The sequence below is a fragment of the Panthera leo genome, chromosome D1 (assembly GCF_018350215.1).
Source record: "Panthera leo isolate Ple1 chromosome D1, P.leo_Ple1_pat1.1, whole genome shotgun sequence".
Taxonomy (NCBI): Eukaryota; Metazoa; Chordata; class Mammalia; order Carnivora; family Felidae; genus Panthera; species Panthera leo.
In genome coordinates this window covers 76398421-76414936 of record NC_056688.1, presented here as the reverse complement: position 1 = coordinate 76414936, position 16516 = coordinate 76398421, and the positions used below count along the sequence as shown (strand labels likewise).

At 39.7% G+C, this 16516-nt stretch overlaps 1 protein-coding gene across 3 annotated transcripts in view; it reads right to left on the bottom strand.

Annotated features, from left to right (window-relative positions):
- The window catches only part of NELL1 (neural EGFL like 1), an 876810-nt gene that overhangs the window by 622211 nt on the left and 238083 nt on the right, over positions 1-16516 (bottom strand). For all 3 annotated transcript variants that reach the window (XM_042906351.1, XM_042906353.1, XM_042906352.1), the window contains exon 12: positions 16169-16297. In XM_042906351.1, the coding sequence (XP_042762285.1) occupies positions 16169-16297 (129 nt within the window). The remainder of the gene's footprint in view (positions 1-16168; positions 16298-16516) is intronic.

Genomic DNA, 16516 nt, shown 5'->3' with positions numbered 1-16516 from the left:
TAAGCCCTTTGACTTTTCCTGGCCTCAGTTCTTCATCTGTAAAATGAAAATATTAGTATTTTTATCAGGGCATGATATGAAAAACATGACATAGTATGTGAAGTATTTAACATATAAACATATAAAGTGTATGAACAAATAGCAGCAGCCTAATTACTGTGGTTCTTCCATCCCTTTATGCACTCAATAATTACTCATCCAGAAGCTGCTATCTGCTAGAAACTCCACAGGGGAGAAATCAAACAAAAATGGCTGACCTTGTGGAGCCTATGCTCCATGCTAATAAAAGTGCCTTGTGTACTTTAAGTGTTCAACAAACAACATATGTTTCAAGAGAGGACAACAGGAAAAGAGTCATAAACTTGGACTAAGATTTAATTTAACTGGGTTCAATGCCTGGCTGTGGATCCTGGGTGTGCCATTTCACCTCTCTGGACGTCTATCTCCCCGTCTACAAAATATTCTAAGAATGAGAATCCCTATCTTATGGGAGCTCATAGGAGATTAAGGAAATAATGTATTTTCAAGCAGTTTATAAACGACAATGCACACACAAGGTTAATGGTCACACATTCAGCATCATCACACCCAAACTTTAACAAAGGAGGGAAAACATGAGACACTATTCTCAATCATTATTCACAAAAATTAAATTTATAATGCATAGGTCAGGCAAATTATGAAAGATCAACAGATTTTGTAGAGTTTGCATTAAAGTAAGTTCTACAACTCATTATACTCATGTTAGAAAATCCTTACATTTGTAAGGTAACTGTCCAGAGATTTCTAGGAATCCCCATATCTGTAAATAGTATTAGAGCCAATAATTATGTAGTAAACACATAGTAACACATTATGTAGTAAACCATTTTCTACAAGGTGTTCCACAAGACACTAGGTTTCTCATGTTAAGAAGATTCCATGTACAGATAAGTTAACAGATGCTAAGTTAAACATTGCTACCTAAGGACTTTTCAAAACCATTAGATGCAATTTAGGTATCCGGTAGACAACAGTTTCTAAACATATGTTTGAATAAAAAATCATATTTCCATCCCTACTTAGGACAAGTGTAATGAACTTTAAGAATGCTACATTAAAAACTGAAGCATTTAGGGGCGCCTGGGTGGCACAGTCGGTTAAGCGTCCGACTTCAGCCAGGTCACGATCTCGCAGTCCGTGAGTTCGAGCCCCGCGTCGGGCTCTGGGCTGATGGCTCGGAGCCTGGAGCCTGTTTCCGATTCTGTGTCTCCCTCTCTCTCTGCCCCTCCCCCGTTCATGCTCTGTCTCTCTCTGTCCCAAAAATAAATAAAAAACGTTGAAAAAAAAATTAAAAAAAAAAAAAACTGAAGCATTTAAGTTATCCCCCTATATTTTACCAAAAGGGATACAATACTCAGGCACCAGGGATTAATAAATACACTAGGTGAGGATGTAGATACCAAGTGGCCTGCTTCTGACTCAGTGGGTAGTTTACCGGGTCAGTTACTATGTTTTGTGAACACTGTCTGTATGAAAATGTATTACAAATTATGTTTGAAAATGAAAAACCCAACTAGAACACTATATCTGTATCTGGCTATATAGATAATAGAGATATATACACACAATAAGGAAAGTCTACTTTTGCATCTATACCAGAACTAATCACACACTAAGTGGTATATTTCAGTTGTGTCTTCACGAAAGGCCAAGCTCTTATTTTAATGCGCACTTAGATGTGTCCAAGCTCTTATTTGACTGGGCACTTAGATGTGTCCAAGAACACTAAAAGAAATGTTTTTTTTTTTTTTTATCACCTATGAGAATAGCATTAATGAATAACAGTGAATAATTATTCACTACAAATGAATTGCAAATTCATTAAATTGGATTTGGAGAAAAATCCACTTTTTGGAAATAGATGGAGACACCAAGTATGTAGAAAGTCCTAAAGCCACTTTTCTTCTTTAAAATTTAAGAATTTCAAACTTCACATTAAACAGATTCCCTTTAACTATCTATACTCAGAGCAATAAGAGATACTAAAGCCTCAACGTGAAAGTGCCCAATGTCCTTTGGATTCCCAGAAGAATAGCCCAAGAAAGAAGAGCTAACTAAAATTTCCCAGGGATCCTAAGAATTGCTCTTTATCACAGCTTCTCTGCAATTGAGAAAGGATCCTCGGTTTACCCTGCCTGCTGTAAATCCTGATGAGCTGGTGCATCAGAAAGACAAATATATATTGATAGAACATAGTATTTGTGTGTAAGAAATTTGCCATAGACTAGAAATGGAAGAAATGGGTCACCTAGTCAGATGTATCCTGGCCAAATAAAAATGTACAACAGGAATCAACTGTAGTTATTTTTTCTCTGCATCACTGCACAGGACTTTGAATTCCTTTTTGTGTCAGGAGGACTGGAGATTAAACCCAGGCTCTGTCATTTACTAGCTGTGTCATATTAGATTTCTTTATTGACCAAGTAGAGACAGGATTAAATAAGTGTAAATACCTGCTCAGCACACTGCCTGGCCCTTTACAAGGTGCTAGAGCTAGAACAGTGAACAAAAGGAATAGCGATCCCAGCCCTCATTAAGCGTACTTGCTGGTGGTAGGAAGAAGAATGCTCATTTCCATTCTTTCCTCCCAATCCTAAATAAATACACTTATTACTCTGTTAAACACAAAACATAAGTTTGCACAATGCTACAAGCATTGACAGGTAAACTATAATCTATCTGATACATCCAATTTCTTTAACAAGGCTCAGAAAAGTTCCCATTAGTAGAGTTCTAAGGAGCCAGGTGTCAGTATCAAAAGACAAAATTCCACAGCAAGAAAATAAACATCCAGAAATGAATAGGAAGAAGTCCACAAATCTCTATAGCAGCTCCTTAGAAGTTATTCACTAAGACTGGGCTTTTGGCAAATCCTTTCAATGGTAAAAGAAGGAAGGGAAGGTTCTTATAAAAAGATGTGCAAGCCCCATTTGAAAGGCATTTTGAGGTGGTTTTTCCCCACTTGGAGAAAAAACAAGATCTCTCTGTGCAATTCTAAATGTCTTAGTGGAAACAAGGCATAGAGCACTGAAGTCTGTTCATGGAATCGTGCCTTCGTTTATCCACTGGTTGATTCAGAAAGTATTCTCTGTGCATCTACTTCCTATGTTCCAGGCCCCGGGCTGCATCTTGAGCATACAAAGATGAATCAGACACAGGCCTGACCTTTGAGTAGCTCTTAACCTAGAAAAATATGTTGAAAAAGTGACTAAAATCCTGTGTGATGAGCACTCTAATAAAGGTTTGAACAGAGTGGCATCAGAGCCCAGAGGAGGAAACCACAAACCCAGCCATTAGAGTTTGATGTGGTATAAACACAATAACCAGAGAATTGATTCTAAATTCCCTTTTTATGTAATATCCAATCTGCCCCTCACATCCAATCAACCAACCAATCCTGTTGATTTCACCTCCTGCCTCTTCCCACCTCCATTTTCACCATGATCTCTTGCATAAGTTAGAGCAACAGACTGACGACTGGAACTCCTGCTTTACATGCCAGCCTCCACTGCAGCTGGAATGATTTTCCAGAAATATCTATTCCATCTTATCACATCTCTTCCAAACTCTTCAACTTCCCATTGCTGCTAGAGTAGCATCCAAACTTCGTCACGTCTATAAGGCCTCCTAACTCTGCACTTACCACTCTCCATCTCCCACCCTGGGTTACAGAAAAACTAAACATTCCATTGCTTTCTGGCACCTCCAGGTCCACATAGATGCTGTTCTCAACTCTGGCAATGATCTCCTTCTCACCCTCCCCCGAGGTCCGAGAACTCCATCACACCCTATGTTCTCAACTCAAGTCTCCCATAGCATCCCAGGCTTCCCAATCACATAGTCATGATCCTTTGTAGTCATTGTTGTCCCGGTCTTTCAAGATCCCTTTGAGGGCCTCCTTTGCCCTAATTCTAGGAATTAGCCTTCTCCTTCCTCCCTACTCACTGACACACATCCTGAACCATTTAGGACTCAATTATGTGTGATAGAACATTTATTAAAACCTGGTTTACACTAAATCCTTAGACTTTTTACTCACTTGAGTTCTTGTATCAATTCTTAAAAGACCCTATTAAGTATTAGCACCTTGATTTTACAAAGGGGAAAAGCAGAGAGATTGATATTCACAAAATGGGAGAGCCAGAATTTCTAACCCAAGTGCACCAAAACTAAGCTGAATCTTTCCACTGTATCTCCGCTATTTTTCCCTAATTATTTGGAGCATACAATTGTTTGCCCAGACAAGCTTCATCAAGAAGCAGAAGCCACAGCAGGCACTATGCCAGCCACCAAAGCAAGGGCACAATAAAAGCTTCCTGAGTTGAAATCTTCTCAATGCTATCTAGGTATTAGGCATCTTAGAGATAACTCAAGGTTTTTTGTTGTTTTTTTTTAAATAACCAAATTTTTTTTTAAATAACCATTTTTATGAGCAGGGACTCACTTTTTTCTCTTCCTTTTTTTTGCTACATAAAAATGCTAAGTACTATACATAAAATATATGCATGTCTTTCAAGGAGACACTTAAAATCCTAAAATCTTCTAACAGTGAGCCAAAAGATGGTTCAGGGTGATTTCTTATAGTGAAAATACATCTTTGGAAAATAACATAAGGCCATCCTCATAGGCTTGGCCTCTGGGTACCACCCAGCCCCTCTGATAAATTCTCCAAAGAACAAAGCAAGAAAGATTCATCTGGGAAAATGCCAGGCACCAGAGCTCTCAGAAGGAAGTCATGGTCAAGAATCAAACATAACACACTGGGAAGATTTGGAGAAAGGCACCAAGCAAGGCCAAACAACCATATCTTAATTGTTTCAATGATGAGTATTCTCCTCAGTAGCCACTGTGGCCAGGGCTGAGAACTCATGAAGATACCAATTATTCAAGCAGTGTTGCCTAATCTGGCTCCATGACTCCAGCATCTCCACAATGTGGCCTCTCTATATGGCTATGAATAGAACTTTCCTGACATACCAATCCAATAATGTCATCCAACCAGAGACCCTCCATTGGATATCCTGTAGCTTATACTAGTGATTTCTGGTTTTGATCATGCCTCCACATAGATAACAGTTTGGGAACATGTACCTCCTATATGAAAATATTTGTCTATTTTACACATGTATTATACTAATATGTACATTATAAATCTTACACCAAAGTGAAAATTAAAAGACTAAGATGAAATTAAAGTCCCAAGGGGCACCTGGGTGGCTTAGTCAGTTAAGCATTTGACTCTTGATTTCAGCTCAGGTCATGATCTCAGTTGTGAGATCAAGACCCACATCAGGCTCTGTGCTGGGCATAGAGCCTTTTTGGGATTCTCGCTCCCCCTCCTCAGCTCACATGCACACACTCTCTCTCTTAAAAATAAACATAAAAAAAATTTTTAATTAAAGCTCCAATGTTTTTTCCATATCTCAATAGATCCAGTTTTCAACCTGTTGTGATGCCTGCATCCTATATGGATGCACACCAGCCTATAGGATAAAACTGAAACTCCTTAGCATGCCTACACTACTCTTTACCTTTTGACCATCAGCCAGATCTTTTTCTCATCTCCTACCAAGCTCTTTATGTTCTAACCATGCTAAACTTTGCACGTTGTACTTTTATATATGCTAATCTCTCTGCTGAGGATGGCCTTCCCTCATATTTCCTCCTAAAAAACTGGACTCAGCTCAAATACCCCCTCCATTGGGCACCCTGTGCAGATTCTAGTTGGCAGAATGCATTACTCGTACTACTGTCCTCCTAACACCCAATTCAATTCCTAAGATAAAACAAATCCTACTGTATTTTCATTATCTGATAACAAGGCTCTCTTTGCCTTTAAACGACAACTTCCTTGAGGAAATGAACTATGATTTAATCATCCTTGAGTTCCCAGGGCGCAATATACAACCCAGTGACATAGGTGCTTAATATTTGCTGAAAGCATGAGACAAGACTCTAGGTCTGCCTCTTCCCTATGCCCTTGATAGGGCCACTCTGTACAACATTTAAGACTTCATACTGCGTAATTCTAGCAGGTGCCATTCACCCAGAACACTGCATGTATCCTCACTTCCATGAAGTCCATAATGACTAGCAGAGGGTTAAACATAAAACAATAGCTCAATATACATGTTGGAGATGTATTAGTCAGGATTCTCCAAAGAAACAAAACCAACAGGAGATAGACAGACAGACAGACAGATAATCAATATAGACTGACTGACAAATATACAATCAGGACATTTATTATAGGTGTTGTCTCATATCATTATGGAGACCCAAAATCTGCTACCTATGAGCTGGAAAACTAGTAAAGTGGATAATATAACTCAGTCCAAATCCAAAGGCCTAAGGACCAGGAAGCTGCCTATGTGAGCCCAGAGTCTGAAAGCCTGAGAACCAGGAGCTCCAATGTCCCCTTGGAGAAAAAGATAGATGTCATACCTCAAGAAGAGCAAGAAGGAATTTAGCCTTCCTTTGCTTTATTGTTCCATTCAGACCCTGAATGGATTGAATGATTCTGACCCACAATGGTGAGGGCGGATCTCTGTACTCAGTCTACTCAACCAAATGTTCGTCTCTTCCAGTATGCAGGAAAAATGTTTTACCAGCTATCTGGGCATCCCTTAGCCCAGTCAGGAGGATACAAAAAATTAACCATCACAGTTTGATAGATATTCAGAGTGTGTGTGTATGTATCTCAACCCTAGATAGCTGAATACCAAGTACTAGCCCAATTACTGTCAATGCTGAAAATATTTATAGTAACGATTATATAATGTGTAATTATATAATTACCATAAGTAATGTTACAGTACATAGCTATGCTGCCTTAGCCTTTACAAAATGCTTTCATATTCAGTCTCTTATTTAACATTCACAGCCAAATGGTACTATATAAGTCTTGTTTAAAGTCCTGTTTGCACTTTGAGAAAAATCAAGACACAGAAGAACTGAGTGACTTTCCAAGGTCACCCAAGTGATTAAGTGGTAGAGCCAGGATCAGTCAAGATCTCCTTATCCTTAGAGTTCAATGTTCTTTCACTACATCACTGTCCTGAGAGTTGTCAAGAAAAAAAGGAGGGAGGGAAAATGCTAGAAAGGAGGACTATTTAAGGCTAGCAGACTACCAAGGCAAACACCCAGGCAGGGACAATCTGTTTAGTGCCCATGCCTAAAAGTGCTCTCTTCCACATCCACATTGGTTTGATTTTTCATTTCCTTTTGCTATGCTGTTTGAAATTTAACTGTTTGGGGATTTTCTTAATTAATAAGCAACCTCTTTAAAGAATACATTTACCTCTGGGAACATTATGTGGACATCAATCTTTTATAGATGTGTGTAAGCCTGTTCCATGAATTGCTTTCCTTCTAGCATAAAAGTCAGAACGCTAGCATGTGAGAGGCTGTGAATTTTCTATGGAAGGATGGGTCACTTTGGCATATAGGGTATACTGGGGACAGAACAAATCCAGGTGATGTGATACAATGAAAGCCACAGGAAGGCCTGGTGATAATGCAAACAACAAAGTACAAGTGACAGTCTAGTTAAATCCTATCCAGTTTCCAAGTAAGCAAGTTTTAATACAATCCATTGAAGCCAGAAGTCCATTTGGTGGGACACAGGCAATAAAATGTAAAAAACATAAAAATAATGGGGGGAGATGTTTTCATCGAGAAACTGTGGCAAGACTGTAAAACCATTCACCAAAACAAATTCTTTATCCTCCTGGGCACAGAGCTAGACAACATTTACACGGCTCTCTTCCAGTTAGGTATAGCCAGTGGCTAAGCTCTGGCCAGTGGAATGTGGCCAGCAGACTCTATAAAAACCTCACACTCATCACCTGCTAATCCCTTTCCCCTTCCATGGCAACTTTGGAAGCCACATATTATACATGCTAGAGCGAAAGAGGACAACAGCCTGGGTCCCAGAATCCCAAGTATGAGGAAATCTACCTGCTAACCAGGAACATCCATCTGAAAGAAAATGAAAGTTTCTATTGGGTTAAGCCACAAGAAATTTTTCTGTAATTTTTAAAATGTATTTGTACTGAGGTATAATTGACATATAACACGGTATTAGTTTCAGGTGTACAAAATGATTTGATATTTGTGTATACTGCCTACTGATCACAAGATATATAGCTAACATCCATCATCATAGTCACAATTTTTTTCTGTGTGATGAGAACTTTTAAGATCTTCTCTCTTGGCAACTTTCAAATATGGGATACAGTATTAGTAACATAGGCACCACGTTGGACATTATATTCCATGACTTATTTCACCACTGGAAATTTGTACCTTTTGACCCCGCTTCACCCCTTGGATCCTCCACCCATTCCCCATGCCCAGCAACCACCAATCTGTGTTTATGAGCTCAGTTTATTTTGTTTTTTCTAGATTGCATCTATAAGTGAGATGATACACTGTGTGTCTCTGTATGACTTATTTCACTCAGTATAATGCCCTCAAGGTCCATCCACATTGTCACAAAGAGCAAGACATTTTTATGGTTGAATTCCATTGTATGTATGTACATTTTCCTTACCCATCCATCCCATCAGTGGATACTTTTATTTTCATACCTTGGCTATAGGAGACAATGCTGCAATGAACAATGGGGTGCATAAATTTTTCAAATTAGTATTTTCATTTTCTTCAAATACCCAGAAATGGAATTGCTGGATCATACTGTAGTTCTCTTTTTAATTTTTTGAGGAACCTCCATATTGTTTTCCAAAGTAGCTACACCAATTTGCATTACCACCAATAGGGCACAAAAGTTCCCTTTTCATCACATCCTCACCAACACTTGTTACTGCTTCTTTTTGATAACAGCCATTCTATCAAGTGTGAGATGAGAGCTCATTGTGGTTTTGATTTGCATTTACATGTTGATTAGTGATGTTAGCATCTCTTCATATGCCTCTTGCCATGCGTATGCCTTCCTTGAAAAAACATCTATTCAGATCCTCTGCCCATTTTTTAATTGGACTGTTTGGTGATTTTTTTTGCCAAAAAAAGTGACCAAAATTATTGTGAAAACTGACTCTCCTGTCAGTCTTCTTTACACGGACTCAAATGAGCAGGCGGCATTTCAGCATTATATGCAACTGAATGTTAGCAAAATGAGCAGACTCTGCACTCTAAAAAGAAGCCCTTACCATACTAAGACAACAACTCTCATACAAGAAAGAAAGCAGTGTCACAGATACAGAAAGGCAAGCATCAGCTTGAGATTTCCATCCCTTCATAAATTTAAAACATTGTTCTGTGTCTTCAACGTACTATGCACTTTTCCAGGTGCTAGAGACACAATGAAGAAGATAAAATTGCTACCATCACGCAGGTTATATTCGAAGGAGAAAACATCACCCACCTTTAAGCAGGAAAACACCACAATTTTAGACAATAAGTGCAATGAAGGAAATAAAATGCTACAGAGAGTAGCTAAGAGTAGTAACAGAGCTAACTTGGTGAGAATAGTTAGGAGAGGCCTTTCTAACGTGGTGGCATTTGAGCTACAACTTAAATGATCACTAGAAAGCAAATTAGGGAAGATGTGGGTGAAGAGTATCCCAGGCTGAGGAAAGAATGATTTTATCGCACAAGCCTGTTCAAGGAACACAAAGAATTATGGTGTGATCAGAGAAGAGTGGGCATCAGAAAGAGTGGTAGGAGATGAAGACAGAAGTAGGTAGGTTCTGGTTCACATACAGCCTGACACAGGACCTAACTGGGATATTATTCTAAGGGGCAAGAGAACCATTAGACCATTGTCGACAATGAGAAGAATGTGATTTACATGTTATTTCCTTTTTTAATGTTTGTTTATTTTTGAGAGAGAGCAGAGACAGCATGAGTGGGGTATGGGCAGAGAGCGAAGGAGACACAGAATCTGAAGCAGGCTCCAGGCTCTGAGCTGACAGCACAGAGCCCGATGCAGGGCTCGAACCCATGAACTGCGAGATCATGACCTGAGCCCAAGGTAGACGCTAAGGGACAGAGCCACCCCAGCGCCCTTGACTTACATTTTAAAAAGCCCAATCTGATCAATGTTTGCAGAATGGATTCCAACAGACAAGACACCGTCACAATCACTAGCCAAGAGATAAAGGAGGCTTGACTGGAGTCATAGCAACACATGGGTGAACTTGGGACTCATTTTGGAGGGAATACCAGTAAGATTTCCTGACATAGCAGATATTGGGTGCGAGGGGAAGAATGGGACTGAGAACTTCTACACTTTGTGAATGGATCAAGTCTGTGGATGGAAGTGCCATTAATGGAGATTGGGAGAACACAGTCCTCTGTTCTCAGCATCCTGAACTCAGCAGAGCTTTGTAGTATAACACTTCAGGGGCACAATGAGTTAGCTAGGCTACAATGAGCTAGCCTGGAAACCTCATCAACACTTACAACACTTTTACCATAAAGAAATAACTAAAAATTCCAAACAATATCCTACAAATGATCTTTTGAAACAAGGCTTGAAGAAACAAAATAGTGCCACTTTAACATTAGTCCTGACGACTGTTCCACTTGGATTATCTGGGGCTCCTTCCTGAGCCCCAGAGCTTAACAATTAACCCAGTGGTTTAACCCAAATGCAGTAACCAAGATTTGGATTTGGGCTTTTTCTTTTCTTTAATAATTCCAAGAAGAGAGTTAGAGGGGAAAGAGGGTTGGTAAAAAGCAGCAAGAGCTCAAGAGGGTGGGAGAGAAGAAGCTGATGCCTTTCATCAATACCCTTGACAAAGCAGCAGAGACAAAATCAACACCAGGAATAAGGCTCATCTCTATCTGGTGCTGGGAAGAAGGTGACACATGGGTTATTATGAGCAAAGCAAAGGCCAGATAGAGATCACAGTCTTGGAAAGATAGGGCATGGGGCATGGGGTTGACAGATAACTAGGTACCGGAAGACCTATTAGTCATGTAGGCTAAATGGGGGTAAAAAGGATACTTCAGGGTATTCTTATTTCAAGTATTCTGAATCCCTGGAAATAAACAGGAGCTGGAGCTTAGAGTTAAGATTCTATTAACATGAATACTCAACAGAGCCTTATGATCCTTATGCTGTCCAAAGCAGGACTTCAGGAGACTGAAGTCCAGATTCAAGTATAAATTGGGCTACATGTATCATGAAGCTCATGCATTTTATAACAATCAAAACAACAAGAGTTACCTGATTAATCCTTGCATAATTAGAAGTATAATTAAGCAACTAGATGTTCTCCCATGCAGTCTCTTCATCAAGAGTTTACAGCATCTTGTTTCTATGGAATTGCATACATACTAGCCTCTGCATCCAATAAATATGTACCACCTTAGCTATTCTGAAATCATCTCATTTGACCACTGACCTTTCTGCCACTTTACCAGCCTCTTAACACTTTATCACCCCTAGTTACGCGAAAGAAGTTTTCAATCACCTTGCTTCTCAGTTGCTGTGTTTCAGACATTTCAGTGCTTTTGTTACATGAAATTGTTAAATTCATACCCATATAGGTTATTTTGTTCCACAACATTTTCTTGAATACAATCCCACTCATGTTTAAAAAAAAAAGGATTTTATCATTATAAATATGTTTCATACCCCTCCGCCAACAATACACTGTGGACAGAACTGATAAAATCTAATCCTTCCATCTAAGAACACTCTCCCACAAGATGTAACGATGGAAACCCACTTTCACAAAGTATTGGCCTCAGTGAGTACACACTCTTCAAATCCTAAGATCTTCCTAAGTGTTAATGATGTAAGTTAATGACGATGATAATGGTATCTGTTGTGATCCATTAAATGTTTAGTGGATACCAGACAATTTGCTAAGTTTCTGACATGCACTGTTTCATTATGGTAATTGGGAAATCCAATTTCCCATATTGGAATCGGCCATAACAAAGCACTAATTTACAACTTGTGGTCTGCAAAAAGTCTATTGTGTGGCAGCATAGCCAGAACAGACTATTAATGATCCACTCCATTGGCACTTTTTCCAGTAATCTTCAATGCTTGTTCCATTAAAAAAAAAAATTGCTTTCAGTCATGGGCACTGAGCTAGAGGTACCTTTCTGAAACCACAAAACTTCTATCAAATAATTCAGGCAGGGTAAGGTAGACTTTGGCTAAGTTATGCAAAAGCAATTGCACCCTCAGATAATTACACCTTCCAACATTTCAGTGATTTACACAATTATTTCTCCTTCATGCCACATGTCCATCACCTGTCAGTTGTCCCCCTGCTCCTTGTCCTCTTCATTCTGGAACTGCAGCCCTGCCCTGGCATACTGCCAATTTTGTGTTACAGAGGGAAGAGAATGAGGTGGAACCCTACAATAGCTCTTAAAGCTTCTACCCTGAAATACAGGTCACACCCACTGATATTTCATTGGCTCAAGGAGGCAGCTAATATTTTAAACAAAAATACAACATTGAAATGGGATGGGGGGAGGGAAGGTAGGGAGTAGAAGCAAGTTGAGTATTATCTTTACTTCATTTCTCTGAGTATGAGTGTCTGGCACTTGTACAACATAGTTAAATATGGTCAATGCTGCCGCTTTCTTCACAGATTTAAGTCTCAAAGAGTACAATATACATAAAAGAAGTCTGAAAAATTCAGAGTAGTCTGTAAGTAGAAGTTACTGTGACTTAATGCTAATTGTAGTACTTCCCATGCCTGGCAGACGGCATGATGTATATGACATCACATTATCCTTTTCTTTTTCTAAATAACTTCTACTCCAGCAAGAAAACGTTAATGAGACTATTTATACAGACTCCAAATTCAAGAAGATTATGAGTAGACCTCCAATTGCTATACTTTCCTCAGAAACTGCCTCTAATTTAAGCCAGTATATCAGAAACTATTTAAGACCAACTCAGTGAAAATGTCATCGCAGAGATCAAACACCTCAGCAGACCAGATACATAAAACACCAAAATCCAACTAAAACTATCTTCAAAATGGGGAATGTTGGTGCTGAGTTGGACGAGGCAAAATGAAACGATCTCCTGTGAATTGTATCAGAGCTGACAAAAGGTCTTATTATCCTCCATTGATTGGCTAAGAATTCCGATATCTTTATGGCAGTTTCTCTGGCAACCTCTATAGAGCAGGAGTCTTTAATACTGTATCTCTGCTACTACCCAAGGAAGTTAAGAAAATTGAAAGCCTTTTGTGCTTCTTTTTCCACTGAGAGCCTTGAATGGGCTTTTCAAGATAGCCTGGACAATGTGTGTAATATTTTGTTTTAATTTGCAAGGCAGTCTTGTTCGTTGTGGTTTGTACCACGGGTCATTTTCACTCCATTTACTCAGAGTAAAAAAATAACCTGCCTGAGGCAGTTCAAAAGTATCTACCTCTCTCTAGACTATGGCAAGACAACAAACTCAGCCTGAGAGTCCCTGGTACCCAGGTGGGCACTTGGTGACCTCTAATCTTGTCCATCAGACCATCACAGACCACCTGAGGACAGAGCTGGGAAAATGACCATAAACTGCATTTAACCATAAAACAATGGGACAGGCATTGCTTTTTGCCCACCGAAAACCACTCTCCTCCTCTCACTGCCACAGACCTAAGTGGTTCAGGTAAAGGGCAAAGATCATTTGGTTTCAGGGAAGGAAAACCCCTACCCCAGCTCCCAAGAATTGAATACAACCCAAACCAATAACAGCCCTCTCATTCTCCTTGCCCAAAAGTTGGTCTAGGGTCGAAGAAGATGTAACCCAGGTCTGAAAAATAGGAGAGTGGAAATCTGCATGTGGGCAGGGACAGGGGGTTACAGGGAATCTTCCAGGAAGGACTTTCCTTAAACACAAAAAACACAACTTCACACAGAGAAGGTTTGTAACCCATTCATTCCCCTTCCTTCTTTGCTTGCTTGTGACACTGGTATTAGGACACTATGCCTAGGGCCATGGCAGTCATCAGCCACCAGAGGAAAATAAGCCCCTAGTCCAATGTGCTGAAGATGGCAGGATGGAATGAGAAATGGGCTTCTGCTCTAAATGTTGATATTCACTCTACTTTGTTCTCAGGGCCTCCCATCCAGATGAGTTCTATTCTTATCCCATACATGGACTCTAATGTTTGGTCATTTCTTCTTGGGGCTCTCATCCTCTCCATGTACAAGCCTGCTGGGACTTGTAGAAAGTCTCCACAGCAAGAGAGAAAGGACTGAAGCTTTAGCACATCACCATTACCAAAGGTAGCACCGCAGTGCACTGTGGCCCAAAGCCAGGTACATACACTAGGCTAAAGAGAAGTATGTCCAAGAAAACAGTGATGAGACCTAAAATCACTTACTGACAAATAAGGCCTCTCACACAAAGGGCAGATTTACTATCACAAATGGCTACTCATGGAGTTTATTCTATGCAATTAAAAATGGCATTGATGAGGAATGAATCAGAGTCCCAAACAGCTTGCACAGCAGTAATTTTCTGCCATATTCTGCTAGCTCTCAATAGCTAAGAGGAGCCAGGAGTGGTAGGTGTACTGGTTCTGCCAGTGGGAGGATCAAGATTCAAATGATTTTGAGTTTCCTCTGTCATTATTTTAATTATTCATAGTCTATCCCCACAGATAACAGAAGGGCACAGTAAAATTTTTAGAACATTACCTGCTTTGTAGGATTTTCCATGGAAACTGAGGGGGAGAATGTTCAAATTTTAAAGTTCTGAAATTAATTTTCTGACCAAAAAATAAAAAACAGCCTAAGATTAAAAAAAATAAATATTAATATGAAGTATTGACGTTATCAGTCCTCTTCCTCAAAACTGACAAATGAGTACCAGGATATTGAAGGATAGATGAAAAAGGATTCATAAAGCAAAGGGGAAACTTCATCCTCCCAAATGGCATGTTTCTCTAATCAAGTTCAAATCAATAAAAGTAAGCAAAGGTGGAAAGAAAGATATAAAGGAGAAAGGGAAAAGACCTGTTGGTTATACTGTACCGTTAATGAGAACCAAAGCAGTAATGGACAAAGTCTTTTAGAAGAGATCAAAACCAAAGGCCACCCACCAGGTACTGAGCACCAGCAAGCATTACACACATCTTCTTAACAACTGAAGAGGTTTAATCAAAGCCAAGAAATTAAGCAGGGATCAATGATACAAACGGAATGAATGGAAAAAACCATTTTCATCATGAATCATCTTTACCTTGAGAATACGTGAGCCAGTGGAGAACCAAACCAATTAGAAGATCATGACCAAGGATTTACAGCATTCATTCCATTCAAGACCTCTACCTTCCCAATTAAGAGAGCACAAGGTTCAATACATTGTTAGTGAATCGGTCAGGAATGATTGGGTCCAACCAAGACAGAGAAACAGCTTCGCCCCACTTTGCCCATTAGAACTTCTCAAACTGATGAGACTGAGCCAGCTAGAACCTGAGAAATGGATGGGCTGGGATACTAGGGGATTACACAGGAGCAGGAGTATGCATTGCTCACCACCATCAAGGTGGAATGCTAAGCCTGGAAAGAGGCATTCACATAGAGTTGTTCTGCTCTCTAGAGTGGAAATGGGGATCACTGATGCCTGAAGCCACTAACCCCTGTAATGGCATCCATCCAAGTGCCAAAGTTATGAGTCCATCTGTCACTGTGACTTTTAGTATAGTTTATGAATTAGCAACCCATGAATCAGTCATTTAGAAACCCAATTGAAAAAAAAACTTCTGACCTTGGCAGGTGAAGAAAAAGGCAGTCAGGTATAAGCTAGTATCAAAGCATTCAAAAAGAGGACCCACCCTATAACCTTCAGTTGAACTTGGAAATACTAATTCACTCAAATAAGGCAAAAGAACATCATGTGTTTATGGTTTTGCCAGTGATTATTACATACAGTGAAAGCAGAACATGGGATTTGACATGGCCCTGCCACTTTTGTTGCTTTGCTGTGTTTCAGAACTCCCTCCAAAGGTCTGGCTTTCCACATGCTACTGAGAAGCCTGGATAAACGAGGAGAACAGAGCACCCAAGTAGCCGATATAATTTCTGGTAGGATCCCAGAAGACCAGAGCCAAGTGACAGCTTTCAATTTCAACCATGTCTACCAGGAGTACATTTCTCACGAATGACTTTATTATAGCTGACTTACCTTCGCAGTAGGCAGAGTCTCCCTGGACAGAAATGTAGCCATTCTTGCACTCACAAGTAGCTTTTGTATTCCAGTTTTTACACTCTGAGTTTTCACCACATGTAGGTCCTTCTGCACAAAAGTTATGACCTAAAGAAGCAAATAAAATTTTACATTACAACACAAGACTTTCAAGTAATAAACCACGAATTATCTTTACTATTTTGTCACCATGCATGAAAACATACACTGGCAATATGCAAGGGTAGGCTAGGAAGGGGGTGGGAGAGTAGGAATGGGAAACTGGACTACCACATGCTTGAGATGTTTCTCTTTAATGCTTTTCAAAGTATGTTTGATCCAGGCTGA